At 37.5% G+C, this 19,443-nt stretch overlaps 1 protein-coding gene across 2 annotated transcripts in view; it reads right to left on the reverse strand.

Annotated features, from left to right (window-relative positions):
* The window catches only part of BRAF (B-Raf proto-oncogene, serine/threonine kinase), an 84,901-nt gene that overhangs the window by 22,762 nt on the left and 42,696 nt on the right, over window positions 1–19,443 (reverse strand). The window contains exons 6-13 of one of the 2 annotated variants that reach the window (XM_080568933.1): window positions 18,121–18,269; window positions 16,940–17,059; window positions 8,802–8,961; window positions 7,115–7,151; window positions 5,588–5,707; window positions 2,758–2,894; window positions 1,936–2,053; window positions 830–914 (exon numbers count right to left, since the gene is read on the reverse strand). In XM_080568933.1, the coding sequence (XP_080425059.1) occupies window positions 830–914; window positions 1,936–2,053; window positions 2,758–2,894; window positions 5,588–5,707; window positions 7,115–7,151; window positions 8,802–8,961; window positions 16,940–17,059; window positions 18,121–18,269 (926 nt within the window). The remainder of the gene's footprint in view (window positions 1–829; window positions 915–1,935; window positions 2,054–2,757; window positions 2,895–5,587; window positions 5,708–7,114; window positions 7,152–8,801; window positions 8,962–16,939; window positions 17,060–18,120; window positions 18,270–19,443) is intronic. The other variant, XM_080568932.1, reaches the window with a different exon arrangement.

A 19,443-nucleotide genomic window follows, 5' to 3' on the forward strand; every position in this document is an offset into this window, starting at 1 on the left:
TTTTGATGCTAGGCTTTGGGTTCCGCTAAGTTCTCCTGAACAGATATGCCACAAGGCCTCTACTTCCACAGCTATGGACTTAGGAGTTTCACCATGCATTTTACTGGGGACCCACCTCCAACACAGGCACCCAGCTCAACACATCAATTTTCCAGAGCCAAGAAGCTTCTATTTTGTTTCATAAAACATAATTATGCTTAAGATTGTAATTGGATGCTAGTGGTATTCCACCAGAAATGTTGTATGGTATCACATTGATAGATCCTCTAGTAAGAACTGAACCCAAGACAAATACTTTATTTGAAAAAGTACAAGCAGCAGACAGGAGAAGAGAAAATCAAGAAATGACTACGAAAAAAATATTAATTTTTTTTTTGAGGAGTCAGTGCTACTGAATAGAAACTACTGAACAACTGAAAACTTGGTCAGTAGTGTAGCTGAAAAACAGCAATTAGTTACACTCTCCTTCAATCTCAGAACATGGATGAGAGTAAAGGTCCCACAGTTCACCTATAGGCTTGACTGTCCTGTGGGTACTACAACAGCAAAAAACAGTCCATTTTGAGTGTTTGGATATAGATATACTCAACAACATCAGTCTACACATGTTATTGAGTATATCTATAGCCAAACAGAATGTATGTATATATGAGGGAAGGACAAATTAGCAGTGGATACAAAGAAATGTTTTAAATGGGAAGTCATACTTTCTACCCCAATTATCATCATGAAGGAATATGACCAATGCAGTCTAGTAGAAATATGAAATTCAATGATTACAGAAGCATAAATCTACACCAATGATTTTATACATTAAAAATATTCTTACCTGAGCACTCCTACTTCATTTTTGAAAGCCTGTAACTGTTGAGGTGTGGGTGCTGTAACATTCAACATTTTCACTGCCACATCACCTTTAAAACAAGTATTTTTAATAAGTACCATCGACATAGATTCCACAATTAAGAAAATGCTGTACAGAAAATCGGAAATATTATCTATTTTCTAGCTTGGTGAAATAAATCACTAAAATATTAAAAGTAGTAAATATTCTGTAAAAATACTTGGATATTTCAATCTTTCTAGTAACTACGTTTCATCTTTACCCTAATAATTAAGTAATTGAGAAGAACATGCAAGAGTCAAGTTTCTAAAATGTTTGAAGTTCTAATATTACTTAGTTAACACATTACTTTTGAAATTTAAAAAAATATTCACAGGTCATAGAAAGGTTGGAAGGGGCCTCTGGAGGCAACCCTGTTGCTTAAGCAGGGCCACCTAGAGCCTTTCACCCAGGGCTACATCCAGACAGCTTTTGAGCATCTCCAAGGAGGGAGACTCCACAACGTCTCTGGGCAGCCTGTTTCAGTGCTTGGTCACCCTCACTGTAAAGAAGTGCTTCCTGATTATTCGACAGAGCCTCCTGTGTTTCACTTTGCAGCCATTACCTCATCATGCTCCATCATCTTTCCACCCTCCCTTCAAGTATTTCTGTAGAGAGAGAGACAAGATCTCCCTCTGAGCCTTCTCTTCTCCAGGCTGCATCATCCCGGCTCTCTCAGCCTTTCCTTATAGCAGAGATGCTCCAGTTCTTTAATCAACTTTGTGGCGCCTTGCTGGGGTCTCTCCAGTATCTCCATGTCTTTCTTGTACTGGGGAGTTCAGACTCTGACCCAACAGTCCAGGTGTAGTCTCACCAGTGATGAGGTAGAGGGGAAGGATCACCTCCCTCAGCCTGCTAGCAATGCTTCACCTGAAGCAGCCCAGGATACCGTTAGCCTTCTTTGTGACAAGGCCACATTGCTGGCTCATGTTCAACTTGGTGTCCAGCAGGACCCCCAGACCTTTTCCTGTAAAGCTGCTTTCCAGCTGGGTGGCCCCCAGCAGGCAATGTCATTTGCTTAAGAATAATTGTTTGCTGCGACGGCCACATACCATGCCACTTTCCTTTGTAGACTGTTCCAAATGATCCAGATCCTATCCTTTGTCCAACTGTGATCTGTCCATCTGGTATCTCCCAATCATCACTTGAATCCCGTCGACCAAGGGTTTTCTTTACATAAATGCACAAATAATAAAAAAGAAAGTTAAGAGCATTAACGCCTGTGAAAATAGGTCCTTTGTTAAAGATTTGATATCAGATTATAATATAATTAAGATTCTAAAATATTTTTTCCCCAAATACTGCATTTGACTTTTCAAGCTAGGCATATACAAACTCTCAGCATACGGGTATCCTAAATAATTTCCTGATATGAAATATTTGCCACAGATTTTGGGCAATGTTAAAATCAGTGAAAATTGAGTTTTTTTTTTTTTTTTTACTAAAAGGAAAGTCTCACTTATTTTACAATTCTTACTCAGTTGTAAGGTTAAATTGTGAATTAAATAAATTCAGTAATTTTATGTACTGTTATATTTGAGATTCATTAAAGAACGTTCACGGTTCATGAAACATGGTGGGGAAAATTAAGCTGTTCTTTGAATGGGAACTGGCATTATAACATAAAGCACGCCAAGACTTCTGGGTGCAATGGAGGAAAAGCGAATACAGTCAATGATTTAAATGATTTATATATCAGTCCCATGATTTCAATATTCCATTGTCTATTGGCTTAAAGTCCTCAATAATCATAATACCTTCCAAATAATTCAGATGACTATGATGAAAGAAAAGTGAGAAGAACATGGATACGTAATATTCTTATACTACGAGTATACCATACTATGAGTGAAAATAGCTGATTTTTCTCTTACCATTCTATTTCTGTCTTCTGAGGATGAGGATGATTTCCTTTCTCGTTGGGGTCCTGGTGATTTCTGTAACGCTTTCACATTAGTGAGTGACCCAGGCAAAGAGGCAGGAGGTGTTGCAGACAAACCTGCAGTTGAACCTAAATTTCAGAAACAGGATCATTTTTATCTTTAAGAAGCCAGCTTACAAGAATGTAGATACTAGGTGCGAGGATGTTTTTCAAGATGCAGTATCTCCAAACATCAATGTAAATGTTAAGAGGGAACAAACATGTTCTTTGGAAATATTGTACTAATACTAGATTAGTGCTCAAGTCTTAGGTAACAGGAAGAGACAAGTCAAACATCCCTGTATCCCTGATAGTCCTCAGTCTCTTCGTCATGAATTAGAGGGACAATGTCTCTTTATTTAGAAAAAATATGTATGTTTGCTTTGAATTCCACCAGTTTCTTTGACAAGAAAAGTAGTAGCATTTTAGTTAGCAGCAGCTGCCTCTCAGACTTCTTGTAGCTAGCCTTTTAGGGACCCAATAAACAACTGAGACGCTGTACTTTGGAATCAAAATAGACTAAATGCAAAAAATTGGAATGTTTTCTAGCTGAGTCTCCAAGTGCCACCTCAAAACCATTTGGCTGTTTTAAAGCTCTCTCTTAGTAGGGAGCTCTTATTTAAAAGTAAATATAAGACTGTAGAAAGGATTTCAAAGGAACAAATACATTACTTAGCTATTTGAAACATATTCTATTAAGTACAAACTAGAACTGTACATCTCTATCACATATGCTGTCTAAACAAAGCTATGTAGGAAAATGTCACTAACGGAGCTCTGTTTCAGAGCCCCAATGGCTCTTTACAAATAGAACACTTTAACTAGACACTGCTTTTTAAAATACACCATAATTATTAGTAACAAGGTTATGCTGACTCTCCCAATGCAAAGGACATAAAATAGGGTCAACTGTTAATTAAGTTCATGCTGCTCTGCTAAACAATGCATGTCATTGTACCGGACCTCCAACATTCCAGGGCTTTCTCTTACATCAGTGGTGGAGGACAATACTCCTCCTCATGTTCCTTCAGAAGCCCCTTTCTTACCAAAAAAGTCTCCTAATGCCAACTGGAATTCAAAATCCACTTTGTAACTTTTGTAACTGGTGCTTGAGTTCAGCCACTCTGTGTGCTATTTATCACACTGTATGTATCCATCACTCCTTTCTCTCATTGAGCTCAAATCCATACGTTTAAAAGTGGAAGAGCACAATAATGGCATAGCAACATATCAAAAATGGGATACAGCACCCATGAACTCTGTCCCATGTGGTAAAGCAACAATAATGCTTAATTGGGCATCCTAACTACATTTACAAGCAGTTGGAAAACAGTGACCTAAAGGATGGGTTTTTGTTCATATTCTCTGCTCATATTTACTTTATGGTTACTATACTGTTAATCTTTAGTACATTACTTGTCTGAAATCAAACATATGTCGAATTAAATCTATGATGCTTCCAGAACATGAGCTATTTTCCAAAATTTTACTGGCTTAGAGATTTTCTCTTTAAAATCAAAGCTGTACTTTAAGATGTTAAAGAAAACACATTCTGTTTTCTTTAGAAGTTAACTGGAGTCTCCTACTTAAATTTTAATACCAAGATATAGAAACACTAACACAATATCCACCCTTCTGTGGAAATAGTTACAGCACATGGTGGAACACGATAGTTAATCTGTTCGTAATAATACCAGAGGGCTTATTTTCTAAGTTATTGGAAGCACTGTGAAATACTTCAGATAACGTTGGACTTAAGTTATTAGCTTGGACTCTGAAGCTATATTTAGCATATTCCATTCTGCAGTCAGTTTGCTTGTCTTCTTACATCTGTCTTCTTACAAAGATTTCTGGAACCATTTTACAAGTCAGCTCATATGGTGAACTCCTCCTGATATATTCTGCAACAAAAGTCTTTGAAACAGCCAAGATGGTAGCATTTGAAAACCACACTACATGCACTTAACTACCCATATCTACATTTATACATATAGACAAAATATTTATATTTCATGCTATTACTTAATAGTTGGTTTCTCCAGCATATGAAATCCCTTGTTTTTTGGGGGGATTTTGTGCAATACAACAGATCCATTGACAGCTTTAGGCCTGGATTACCCGAGTCAATAACTTGAGAATGGAAGACTATTATTTTATGCAGTTCAGGACACAAACAAATACTGTTTCATTGGAACTTTACCAAATAAAAATCACATAGCCTAAACGATCCAGGGCCCCAAAGTGGTATCAATAAAACATTCTCAAAATGCAGTATTTGTTGAAAGTTGCCATGCTTGAAAAGCTTGAGACCTGGCAAGATATCAATGGAAATGTTTGTAATTCACATTTGATTTCCTAGATTATGTTTCAAAATAAAGATTATTAAACATAGAAACTGCTAAAGCACTGAACTGACTTAAACTGAACAGTCAAGGAAATTCTAAGTTAAGGACACCACGTTGTCTTTGAAACTTTAATGCAATCCAAAGACCTCTGTTTCGAAAAAATATGTCAAGGTCCATATAAAAACCTCAACTATGAAATTCCTTGCTTTAGAAGATTTAAGTCAGGCTTCATTTATAGTAATTTCCAAGCGTGTAAAGGTGAAAGTGAGTATGTGTGGAAAGCACATTCAAAGCATTCCAGCCAGGCCAAGCAAAAAACAGAGGTGTTTTGATAAACTCACACACTTACATACACACGGTGTGAGGGTGAGGCACAAACAGCATCTGTGGTTTTACTTATTTTGTTTGGGTGAAAACAAGAAAGAAGAGCCCAACTACCTCTGAACACTGGGCCAGGCTCAAAATCAAACACTATTTCACTGGGGACAGAATGAAGGAGGGGACTGGGAGTCCGGGATTGGTATTTCCGAAGACAGCGCATCAGCTGGTTCAAAGGGGCTGTTAGAGAGAAAGAGACGGGCAGGCAGAGACAGAAAGACAGACACATAGAAGAAATGAAAGAAGTCATGGGAAATAACTAGGATGCTTTGACTCCTATTCATAGATCGCTTCTGTACTTTGAAGGACAAAAAGGTCAATTACTAAAAACTCTGTTTCAGGAGTGGGAATGGCCAATTGTTTTCAGATGCCAAGCAGACAGTTTATGATCAAAAGTTAAAACCAACATGATAGCACAACATTTAAATGCTGGACAAAATGGGCAAAACTGTGGAAAGCCACACCTATCAAGACATACAAAAATAGCCAAAACTGGAAACTTTAAATTAGTATGCTTGCAGACTAAAGGAAATTTCATTTCAAAAAGTGTTCTATTGCTGGCATAAGAAAAAGCAGCTCCCTCAAATACAAAGCGGGAGGTAGGTACCATCCTAAAAAGGAACACGTTTGGATGGGAGAAACAAAATTAGTGATAGTCCACGGTACAAAACCTTGGGGATCAGGATGGAGTGCACTGAGATAATTCAGAATTTTCTTATGGCTTAAACAAGTTACAATTAATAGTAGATGGCTGTGTTAATAATCTGGAGTTAGAAAAAACTGTCATATGCCTACCCTATTATTATTTCATTATTATTTCTGTATTAGGATTATATTCATAGGAATAAATATGGCATATAAGAAGCCCTCTCAGGACCTTGACAGCCAGTGAGAGAAGTGACTTAACAGGTCCATGTGTAACATGTCAAGAAAAATAAATCTATTTTCTGGCCTAATTGTCAATTGCGGCTGGGTGTTACTAAAGGAAACAGAGACCTGGCTTTAACTTAAGGTCCTAACAACTTGGTTCCGAGATTAGCACAGGCATGCAGTACAGCAAAGCAGCATCTTCAGCAGGGGTAGAGGGGGAGAAGAACCGGAGCACTTCATGTTGCTTTAGGATGCAGCAGTTTGTATGGAAAGTCCATCTACTGTGCTGATGGTCTTCAAAGACTGTTGTTTCCATGGGTGGAAAGGTTAACAACAGGTATAAAAATCTTTGAGAGAGGGTTTGGAAGTTGTAGCATATCTGTGTGCAGCCATGTGAGTGAATTAGTGTGTGTGTCTGTGTGTGTGGGTATGTGTATGTGTATGTAAAAACGAGAGTACAAGATAATTTTAAAGCTAAAAAACTAGGTAGCACTTCAAAACTTTTTCTCCTTCCGTCTCCCCCACTCCCAGAATGACTGGCAAATGACTCAAACCTTTGTCAGACAAATACTAAGTTCATGGACAAGCAAATGCAAATTCATTTTTTATTCTAGTCATATTCTCATTTGTGCCTGTGTTTTATAGAAGGAAGTAGAACAAAGGGAAAGGACAGCAATTGTGTAATATAGCACCCTAGCTAGTTTAAACATTACTTACCTCCCTCTCCTCGTACACCCTGGTCTCTAATCAAGTCCTATAAATTAAAAAAAAAATAAATTGTATTTAAGTATTATCACATTTATATTCCGGAATCAATTGAGAGTGATCAAACTGAGAATCCTTGACTTTATACGCTGGCCATGAAATAGAATTTGTTTCCTATCCTGGCTTACTAACAGGAGTGACTCTGAAGAACTATTTATAACAACCATTAAACTTTTAAAAATGATTTACTTTAAAAAAGCATCTCCCAGTAGTAAACTGAAATGCACAGCCCTGAAAATAGATGCTGACATGAAAATATTGATTTAAACATGCAGTTATCCAAAATGCACAAAGAAATATTGAACCAAGCATTCTGGTTACAGTGTTTGCGACACAAATTGTTTGAACTGTCTTATCAGAAGCTGGGACACCAATTTCCTGTACTGAGGTAAGTCAGTCAAATGAGTTCTGCTTAGTTCTTGTCTCGTAACAAGGCACCTCGTTTGCATACCCAGATGCACTCCGCTCTCTGCAGAAATGACCGACTGTGAAAGATTTCCTTCACTTGCAATCCACTATCCACTGTTAACTGAGAGTACCTTTTATGGCGTATCCAAACGATAAGGAACCTACACTAATGATTTTCTTAACACAAGAAAATTTTAGTAGCTTCCCTCCGTAAGTTCATTTGCACCATCAAACCATTTTTTTTTAGTGGTTACACAATTAGTTCATTCTGTTATACATTTGCACTGCTGCTGAAGACATCGGTCCTGCCTCTCAGCTGCACCACTGCCGTATGTCACGTAGCAATTTTAAGCCACTTTCTTAAAACTCAGTTAACATTCAATTTTTTGCTCAGCTCACATGCAAAACAGATTTTGTGCCTTGACGCCGAGGCAGACTTCAAGACTGATCACCTGACAAATAATGAATTTCTAAAGACTGGACTGGTAAAATACGAGCTGTATACATTAGCAATATTAGAAATGTTGTGACCAACATTTTGAAAGAACCTAGCTAGCCTTACTCTTAGTATCAACTATTATTATTATTACAATTCAGCATCCAAAATTTTCAAAAAAATAGAAAACAAGTTAAGTGTAGCAGTTTCTTAACACTCCAAGAGAATACTTAGAATACAGGAGCCCAGAATATAGGGGTATATACTGGGATCCTGAAATCCTAAGCAACACTCAGTAAATCTCTACTCAGATTACTGCAATAATTTAATTTCATTCAATGCCAGGAAGGGCACTTACTTGCAAACAGTAGAAAAAACAAACCAAACCAAACAAAAACACACACACACAAAAACAGAACTATCCTGCACATAAATAAATACGCTTAATTCATATAATAGTTTGCAAGAGTGGTTGCTGGCTTTTATACTCTTAATGGTGTGGTACAGCTAGCAGTATAAGCCTTACGACTAATAAAAAAAAGAGTAGTGGTTTGTGGTAAAATACTTTGAACTGTCAAAAGGCAGCTTCTGCTTGTCGAGAATGGGTTATCTGTATTTATACATCTCACAATAGCAAAAACTTATTTCTTGGGAATTATGAAGATTCTGACAGATGACCAAGGATTAGACTAGAACTATAGTCCTCGTGTATACAGATGATAAATTTAACACCCTGATATTCATAAGGGAAACATCAAATCTGCTGTTTCTGATTGAAATGTTATTAATACTTACATCAATATTGACTGGCTCGATTGTATTGATGTGAACATTGGGAGCTGAAGAGGATCGGTCGCGTTGCCCAAACTGATTCCGATGGTCTTCATCTGCTGGTCGGAAGGGCTGTGGGATTGGAATGGATTTTGAAGGAGAAGGACTAGGGAGAATTGATGGTCTGAGAAACAAAGTCAAGGAAAAAGAGGATTTAGGTCTACAAATGGCTTCAAATACTGCATAGTGGGTGTGGTAAATCCTTTTCAACTATAATAATACATACATAAAAACCAGCTGGTCTAAAGGCCTGCATAAAAACAATTTATAATGAATGATCTCTACTCCCCTAGGATCAATTGCAACAACTCTCTGCTGCAGAGACTACCTAATTACGTGGCAATGAAGTTTTCTGAGTTTAAAAAAAATCACACATACAAAACAAACCCTAGCATGCCATATAATAACTAGTAATACTAAATTCTGATCTGAAACAATTCATGTAGCTCAACATGCACTGAAGATACTGACATGTTGTGCAGTTTCTTAACTTCAGAATTAATGCAGTATGCTCTTTTTAATGGCCACCTATTAAGAACTAAAAAATGCTTAACACCTCACATCAACATAACGGTCAAAAATGTCACAAAAAATTGTATGGATAGGATTATTGTGCAGTGAAGAAAGACTGAAAATTAAATAGCAGTCACCCACCATAAGTAGTACTATGGCCAATGTAATACGAATTATTGATATTGAAAATAAATATATCAACTTTTTACCCCACCTTTTAGGAAATAACTGTGAATAGTGCAACATTTCAAACATTAGTTACTCTGCTACAGTAAGGCAATGCAACAGATCTGACTTTAAAGATAAGTGTTCAGAATATACAGAGAAGTTTTCTGAAGAAATACAATTGCTGCCAGTCAACGTAGATAAAAATCTTTAATTTACAGTATCATGAATCAAATTTTTAAAAAACAAAACATTACACACTTGTTTTTTTTGTTAGAAGGCAGGATGTCTCTTATTTGGTTATCCCGCTATTTTGGTAAAGTACAATAAACAGGCATTTCTCTCTCACTCAAGTCAAGGTCAATCACTGTTAAGTCTAATGATTCAATTTAATGGATATAAGAAGTTCAATCAGAACTACTTGTTGCATTCTGAGTTAAAAACAAAACAAAACAAAACATCTTTTTATGTTTAATAAAGTTTAAAAGTGTAAGAAAATGATATTCTTAAAATACACTCGGTAGCTGACAACAAGGTTTTAGAACCTACAGAAAACACAACTCCTAGCAGAAGAGGATAGTCCTCCAGCTATTAAATTACTCATGAGTTACCATGCCCACAAAGGCAATGCCCACAGGGAGAAGCTTCAGAAATAAATCATACAACAGCCCACAGCAGCAACAGGTCCTGGTGCTGTCTCCTGTAAGTAAATGCTCCTTGGTCTCTCCAAAGATCTTTTGGATACATGTTAGCTTTCAACAGCATCTCTGATGTTTATTCGGAAATGGGTCTGCTTTAAAGGAGACTGTTACCCTACCTGCAGTTACAGTTCTTAATACAGTTTGGAATGGATCCCAGAACTCAGTGCTACCAGTACCCTAAGTATCTGACGTCCTTTCCCTCCTGGCCAAGTCTCGTCATCAAGAATGGGCAAACACGGCACTTGCCAATGAATTCCAACAACAGCGTAGTAAGTCTTATAATAAAATACCTAGATTACGTCTAGGGAACTGGGGGGGGGGAAGGAAGATTAGGTAGTTGTTTTTTTTTTTTTAAATCATTTAAAAAATGTGATTACCTATTGTCATATGACAGAATATGAATATTGGGAAGACAATGGGAAGCAACAAAGTGTCTTCAATAGCTCAGCATTTCTGAAGATGCTCAGAAGCACAGCTAGTTAAAATCATTTCTATTGCAGATGAGGAAGTTTGGAACTCTCGAACATTTTGTAAGAAAATTATGCAACTAGAACACACATCAGGAGATGGGGCACTGCAGATGCATGCACAGGATGTGGCTGACATTCCAAGATACTAAATTTTAATGTCAAGGCAAGTGTGTCTGATGGTGCATAGAAAGACTTCAGAAAAGTAAAAAAAAAATAAATAAAAATCAGGCTAGTACTGCCATTGTTGGGACAGCTAACTCCTGCTCAAACTTCCTGAGAGTTCCTTGAAATAATGAAATCAAGGGAAATGTGTAACAACAAGCACCAGATCATTGCATCAGGGATGACCATGAGAGAGCATTTAAGCTCTGCCACACAACTTGAACAGAAGCAATTAGAGCTTCTGTGATTGTGAGTAAGCCGAGGGAGAGAAAACCCAACTGCAGAAATATTGTTTCAATTATATCCTCTTTTGAGTCATCTACTAAGGGAATCTGCAAATACTTCTGTATTTCTGGTCATGGGTCATCAAGCCTTTCATGTTGCTAGCACAGATAACGTGCTATGTCATATCATGTTTTAAAAACAACGTGAATAGATCTTTCTACTCATGGAATTGTGGGGGCAGTTGAGATCTCTAGGAAAAAAAAAACAACCTACGGCTTGATAAAGAACTCTTTTTTTGCTAAACTTACCGGGAGTATCTCTGGGTTTTAGACACCAAAGAATCCAGAGATAGAGATCTCATAAGCAGTTATTCACTTTTTGTAGCTATACATTCAGGATTTCGTTTACGAGTATTCTTGGGACACTCACCACAAGGTGGGTTATTTTTGCTAAACGTGAACTTTGCTTGAAAAGCAAAGAGAAAGACACAAGGGGTTTACTAGCCAGGGTGGCCTACTGGGATCACAAGCTCTGGAGAAATTACCAGCAGCTTCTACTTGTCTGCAGCAAAGACTGTATCTTAATCTGCATCTTCTCTAAAGAAGACACATCATCACAAAGCGTACAGCAATCCTTGCCCATTCTTAAGAGTATTCTGAAGTTTCATCTGCCCCAGGAAGATGGAAGGGACACTGGAGCAAAAAGGACCAGCTATCATCATTTGGAAGAGGGCGACGTTGTCTGTTCCGGGCAAGTTACAAAACTGGATCTGCAGGCTATGCTGGAGGAGTAAATGCCAGCAAAGAAATTGCCAAAAAAAAAAAAAAAGAAAAAAGGACCAGAGCACAGCGGCTGCCAAGAACTGTTTACTGTGGCATACATGTAGGCAGGCTGCAGCTTAGAGGAGAAAAGTTTAAATTCAAAGATCTCAGTATCTGTTGCTCCTGTGGACTTTGTAAGCGGTTGGTGTAAAACCTCCTCGCTGGAAGAGACCTTCTGCAAATGAGAAGGTCAACGTTCTGACATCCTAGAGAGGTTGTACCACATTTTCTTCCAGCCTCCTAAGTGTGGGCATTCCTTTACCAAAAGATTCTCAGCTTCCCAGGCAACAAGCTGATAGAGTTGTCAAATCTAGATTTTTTTAAAAAATAAATTATAACCTTTCTTGGTGGTATAACAGAACGTGCTATTTCCTTAAGCTGTGGATTTGGGATAAGCACGTTGTTCCCTCTGTTTTTATGAAAAGAGAAGGAGGTTTTGTCAGGAGACAGAAGTAAGCCTAAATTACCTAACTCAGGCAATAACTAAGTTAGTTAACTAAATGAACTGCAGATAGGTGTAGTTGTTTTACACTTTGTCAACCATAGCAAATGCCAATGTGTCCATAGACTTACTATTCTGCAAAACTAGGTCCACTGGAAAATGGATGGTAACTCAAAAGTGCCCACACACTACTTCATGTATAACATCTTTATAGTGTCATATACAGTACCCCCCCCCCGTATTTCAGAACTTGCAATGATACAACTACAGGCTAGTATGCTTTACAAATACGAAAAAAATATAAGTTAGCAATTTCCTTCAAATATATGTAAAGTCATATTGGTGAGTTAAGAGCTGGTCTACTCAGGAAAGATTTTTTTTCAAAAGAGGTTTGTTTGGGCTTCAAGATTGTTGTTAGAATTTTTGTTTTGCTGTAGTTAGGCAAAGACCTAAGAAGAAAATTCACATTCGTACAGTTATAGTGTATATGCCACTTAAGAGTAAAAGTATATCTCAGTTAGCCACAGGGCTCAGCACCCTGTTCACCTTGTAGACTGCATACTCATCAGAATCTATCACAAGCCAAAATGCATGTCAGACTACAACAGCTTTTTTTTCTCCTTTTTGCACATATACCACAGTACAATTGGGTTTGTTTTTTTTTACTACTACTGTTATTGAGGAGCACAGTACACTTCCATTTTCAGACAATTTCTAAGAACTGTTAAGGATCTGGGATAAAATGTTATTTCAGCTGCATTAGCAACTAGTCATCCCAAAAGCACCATAGGACAGATCTTCAACACACACAACTTCATATGGATTAGTGTATTTTTTCTACCATGGTAAATGTTCTCCTGCATGTCAGTTTGTAGGTGTAAAAGAGGATTATCACAATAGTATGCATTCATACTTGTCTTTTGGCCCTGATGAGAGCTTTGCAATGCTTTTGTAAAGCTTCTGACAGCTTCATATATGAGGGGCTACTGAGAGGACCCCTATGGCTGTCATTACTCCTCCCAGTCAGGTCTCAGTGCACTGCCATGTTTTTGCAAATCAAGTTTAGGGGAACAATAGGTTTCCCCCACCTTTTGTACAGAATAAAGAGGAATTGTCTAAGGATGCTGATACCAGGCCTTTTTTGCTCATCAAGATGGCATACCAAAGTGGGTATCATAAGAAGTCTGTTAACGTTTGTAGGCAGTGGCTTGGAAAAGGTCTGGTGCCAGAATTTTTAGGAAAAAAGTTAATCATTGTTTTATGCAATAAAACAAGTATATTTAAAATGGTGTTGTAGCACTAAATGCAACCTTGTAAGAATGCATCTTTGTTTCATCAGCTATTCAGAACCTTTTCTAGACATTTAAATGTCTTCAGCTGAGGCAGAACGATCAGTGAACATTTGGAAGACAGAAAGGAAAGCAGAGGTGTTTAATCATAGGTTAGAGCCTGCTCTAAGGCAGGGGCTGGCAAGCTTCCAAGAATGGTGCACCAGACAGTCCCTCTTCCTTCCTCAAATGTAGAAGATCAAGCATGAAATCTTGTTTTTTAATAAGCCAAGATGTTGCTAATTGCTTGCTAGCAGTATCCTACCTCAAGCAAAGCAGAGGCTTCCAGCTTTTATCAAGTCCCATCTGCCTCTGTGCTACTCAAGTCTGACCCTATTCCACCCCCATCCCCAGGGTGCTCACCCTGACATAATATCTACCTCATGAGTTTGCTGAGTTTTGCCCAATATCTGAGAGAATAGATGGAAGCAGAAAAAGAAAACTTCATAATATTCTGAAGAACTACTCTCTCCTTTTCATATATCTGTAAGATCCGGTGAACTGTGTTCAAAGAAATGTGGTACTCATGTTTTACAAGCACAGATGCAGAAGAAATTTTATAATAGTGCAATGAATGAAATGAATACAATGTATTATATACAGTTTATGTACTTCAATTTTATTACAAATGACTACTAGAAGGGAGACCTACACTTTAATAATTCTTTCCAGTTAAGTCCAGACTACAACTGACAACTTTTGCACAACATGATGGTGCAAACTGAGAGAACTAAACTGGGACCGAGAGCTAATGTGAAAGCTGGACACATTTTAATAAGGGGTTCAGAAATGTGTAAGTCAAGACCACATGCGCTTCCCTTGGGGTGGAACATCTGGACGAACTGCCTCTTCCTTACAGTTGAAAGAACGCAAGGCTACAGGACTGGATTGCTTTAGGATGTTACACGTGAGCAAAGTGCAACAAAGTTTTTCAGCACGTTTATCAGCTTTTGCACCATGTCCAATGTTCTCTTTCCGTCCCTTTCTCTTTGCAACTTCATCTGATCCCTTGACCATTTATTTCTCAGCATGTCATACACGCCTTTGCTCTTGAGCTTGTCTTGCAACACGAACTCTTCCTTTCTTTGGACACTTTGCCTGCAGCTGGCATCCCTTCACAAGGCTAAAGATGAAGAAGGATGTTTGCCTTCTCTTTCCTCAGGTTTACCAAAGAATTAGTAACATCCCTTCCTCTGTGGGCTGTGCCATGCAAGATGCTAGGAGAACAGAGAAATTAAAGGAGTAGTTATTAAACTAGTAACAGTGTTAATAAAGCACTAGTTTTTCATATTTTCAATCCCATTGCCCAACTCTAAATAACTTCATTCCTTTACTCTCCTCTCAGTCAAAATAACCTGAAATGTCAGACTTTTTGATTCTAGTTGGGCTGCTGCCCCATATTGTAGCAATACCCTTTAACAAAACCATGTCTAAATACATGACTGCACAGCTTCGTAACATGCATACTGCTTATTAACACCAGCTCATAATCATAAAACATTTTCAAAATAAACAGACCTCTGAAGGCATGCAGCATGCCTTTTTGTTCACTTATTTAACAATGAAGTATGCAGCAAGGGAAAAAAGCAAAAAGGTAGAAAAGCTAGAAACGTTTTACATCTCCTGTAACCACAACTATTTATGGATGCAACATTTGGAAGAAGCTCTTTAACCTCAACTGGCAAGTATATTTAACTTCACATGTATAAAAATAACATTATAAACCTTAAGGCATTAACCAGGTTTTGTTTCATAGTTTTTCCTTTCAGTATTCATTTCACAAAACTACGATTGCCTGAAGTACTACTGTGTCTATCAATTAATATAATTCATCCTGTTGTGTCCTCATGAACTGGTAACAAGTCATGATTGTGAGGGCAGAGGCAACTGAGAAGTAGGAAAATACATAAAACATATTAGGATCAGGGATATAGGGCCTTTTGGCCTTCACAGGTATTTAACACATTTGTTATGAACAAGCTTCATCACAGACTAATAATTCTGGCTTGGTTTTAGTTTCAACTCTATCATGATGGCACCAGAGCCTGCTTAGCTCACAAGGCTACAGCAGCAGGCTTGTCCACAATCTGCTGCACTAACATCTACAGCATTGGAAGGCAATATCCCTTACCTGGAAAAGGCACTTCCAAAACTTGGCTCAAACTGCACAGATTAAAGCCAGTAAGAATATTGTCTCTCTTTGTACTTACCAAATGAGGTTCCCTCTGCAGCACTGTCAATCTGTTTCCTGGGAGGTATCATATTTGATCTTTCAAAAATAGTCTTGGTTGTTCAGGGAATTTTTCTTCCAATCAAAGTCCACAGGTGCCAGTGTAGCTTTCTGCTGTGTTCTTTAGTCTGGGCAAAATGCTCAGTATTCCAAGACAGCCTCTGCCAAATTCAGTTCATCTCCACACAGTATGCACATGTCCTAGGAGCATTTTCCTGAAGGCTTTTGTCATTGGTGTTTTAACAAATTTGCATCAGGATACTTGACTTTGATGCACATCCTTTAACTATTCTTTCCTGGAGATTTATTCAGCTATCTAGTGTTGGTTGTCTGATCTCTTAGTTAGTAGGAACAATCTAAACATGGTCCATTATCTCTTCACAGAGAAAGATCCAGAATCTTTGTTGGAAATACAGGGGATGAGGGCCACAGTCAATTTTTAAGAAGTCTAATTTTACAAAAGCTGGATTGGCAACAGGTGTTCTTGGTATATCCCAACATCTAAATAGGAGGAAGAGAGCTCATCCGGAGGACACTAAAGTCATGTGTGAGTGAAAAAGCTCCTAAAGCAGTATTATGAACCTGGAATTGCCACCTATTCACACCAATCTTATACTGTGAATAAACTTATTCTGTATGGCTTACTCTGAAACAGAAGTATGTCATTGCAACGCAAATACATCATGGCTTGATAACACAAACTAAAATAACTTGTGATGAGGTAACTGTGGTTTGCTTTGACTTTAAGTATAAAATCTTTCCAGTTTAGACCAGGTCTGAACTACCATAAAGAAGAAATCAGTTTAACAGGTAAAGCCCCAATTCTAGAGACACTTCTGCACATGCTTAACTTAGACTCATTATTAATGTATGCCATTCATGTGAATGGAAACATTCACTTCTTTGAAGTTAAGCACATGTGGATATATTTGCATGACAAGCCAAATTACAAAAATGTAGAGAGGGTTGCAGAGTAGTACTTTGAGTGTTTCTAAACATACAGTACTGAAATATATGTTATTAAACAGCAGGAATAAGGTCATACCCAACAGAATCTGAGGGGGGCACTGAAGGGTACGATCCAGATGCTGGGGTGGTCTCTCCTAAGGAGGCCTCCTCCTGCGGTATGGGGTGATGTTCAAAGAACTTGGAGACAAACAGCAAACTGTGAGGCAAGAACAAAACAAAAACAACCTAACTCGTGCAAAACCCAGAAGCTTCACAACACTCAGATTAAAAAAAACAAAAACACATACAAACCCAGCACTGATTAATTTATAAGTTTTAAAATAAAGCCTATGCTAACACATTAACCTGTAAGATTTGTTAGAAGTATTATTTACTTGAGAAGGGATCAAAAGATCATGCCTTAAACATACCTTTGCAGAAGATAACCTTTTAGTCTGTTATTTGAAATTTTAAACATCTGGTCCCTCAAGAATACACAACAAATACCTATACATTGAGTACAGGAACTTATTTGAATATTTGCACTGATGTAATGCCAAAATCAAATGACAAATAGGTAAAAGTTATCCATAAGCCTTGAGCACATCCTCTAAAGGTGCCCAAGGCAACTGCTATAAATACCAATGTAAGCAAGAGTTAAATTCATTCTTGCAGAAAAAACTAGCATTAAGTGATTCCTTATATAAAAGCCTACTTAAGAGACTTAATAGCCTATGCTGAAACTTCTTTGTGTTGTGTGATCAAACTCACTACAGATTCTTAACCTCGAGGCTTACACAAATCAACAGTTAAATTCAAGAACACACGAATATTTGAGGCATGTTCTTTTATGTTTCTTATTCATTAGTGGAGTTATTTTCAAAACCAACTGCAGTTTGACCATATCAAACTAGTGTCTCTTAACATTTTTTCAGGATGAAGAGAGATCTACATCTAAACATTTAAACAAGGCCCTAGCCATCACATAATGAAGAACCAGTTTTGATTAAGAATTACATCTGTGAACAATGAGAAGTCTGTCTCATGCCGTCAAGTGCTCAGCCACCCTATTCATGCTTCAAAGAAAGGATTTCATAGTCCAGTAAAAAATAAAAAAAAACTGGAACTGGTTGTCTGAACCCTCACAGACAGAATATGAATTAAGGAGTCTCAGAAGAACAGTTGAGCTCCTACATTTTTTTCAGGCAACAACTCTGACTACCTGAACTGAAGATTTAACATAAGAAATCAACTTTAAAACAAACTGTGATTACTTACTCAAGTTGGTCATAGTTAACACACATCAGTGGCACTTCTGTACTACAGCGCTGGTGAAATTTATAGCCACACGTCTGACATCGGAATCCCTGGAAAAGCAGCTTTCGACAAAAGTCGCAGAATGCTAACGTGAAGAATGTTTTTCGTACCTAAATTGTAAAAAATAATCATAATTAAAGTCCTCCTGTAAGCCTAAGAAAGGCTATTTGCTTTCACCTCCCACAAATACACTTATAAGATTTTTTTTGATGCCGGAGCTACGGTTTTATATATTGAACAGATTCATTAAAAAATGTCTTTTTTGAAATAGCCTTCAGGCATTATCTTTCAACTACTTATTTGAATTAGTACTTCAATAGCAGCAAAAAACCAGCAGCGAATCTGAAGCAAAACAGCATGTTATGCTAGAGACGAAAATTCAGAACATAGTTCGGATGCAACCTGTGACAACAAAAACTGCTGAAAGATTCTCTCATCTCATTTTTCCAGGAGCCAAATTATATTTCTATCCAACACTCACAGGACTGGAAATACAAAATTGGCATGTATCTATGGCCCATTATTGAAAATAATTTAAAATTGCAAGAGGGTGAACATATAGTATCCCCACATTATAAGGGAAAAATCTTTAGTTTCATTTTCAAACTTAGCAATACTTGGCATAAAAATACATATTCTAGTTACATTACTACATGTAATAATCAAAATTTTACAAGGATACACAAAAATGTTAAGCCTACTATACTTTCATCTAACTAGCCACAGCCAAACTAACTTGAGTAAAACAGCTTAAGAAGCTCGCGAATAGTTTTGCTTATTCATTGATTTACTTATTTAAATAAAAGGTGTTTCTTCTCAATATGACAAACATTATTTCCAGGATTCTGTGTGGAGCTGGAACAGGGTAGATGGATTCTGTTTAGCAGCTTCCATGTACTTTGTGCCTTATCAGGTCAAAACATATTTGTGCACTAGCATCACTGATGATGTCAGCGCCGCTCTGGGAATAGTTAGTTCATTAGTTAATTGCTGCTGCAGAGCCAGCAGGGAGGCCCAGAATACATTTTATAGATACAGCAATACAAAAATAGTAGATTATTATTACAGCTCTGCAATGCAGTGCTGATTTAAAACCACTACATTTATAGATTTTAGAGGGTATATTCCATCCAAATGTGAAAGTTTTAAGGGGGATCAAGTATCCTTTAACATCATTTATTTAAACTACAATTACACGTAATTAATCTAAGCTATTGTGATTAAAAATGTCTTTTGTAACCCCCACCACATCCCACAGATACAAAATATTATTCAAAGTCATTA

The sequence above is a fragment of the Anser brachyrhynchus genome, assembly GCF_964034855.1.
Source record: "Anser brachyrhynchus genome assembly, chromosome: 1".
NCBI classification, from domain to species: domain Eukaryota; kingdom Metazoa; phylum Chordata; class Aves; order Anseriformes; family Anatidae; genus Anser; species Anser brachyrhynchus.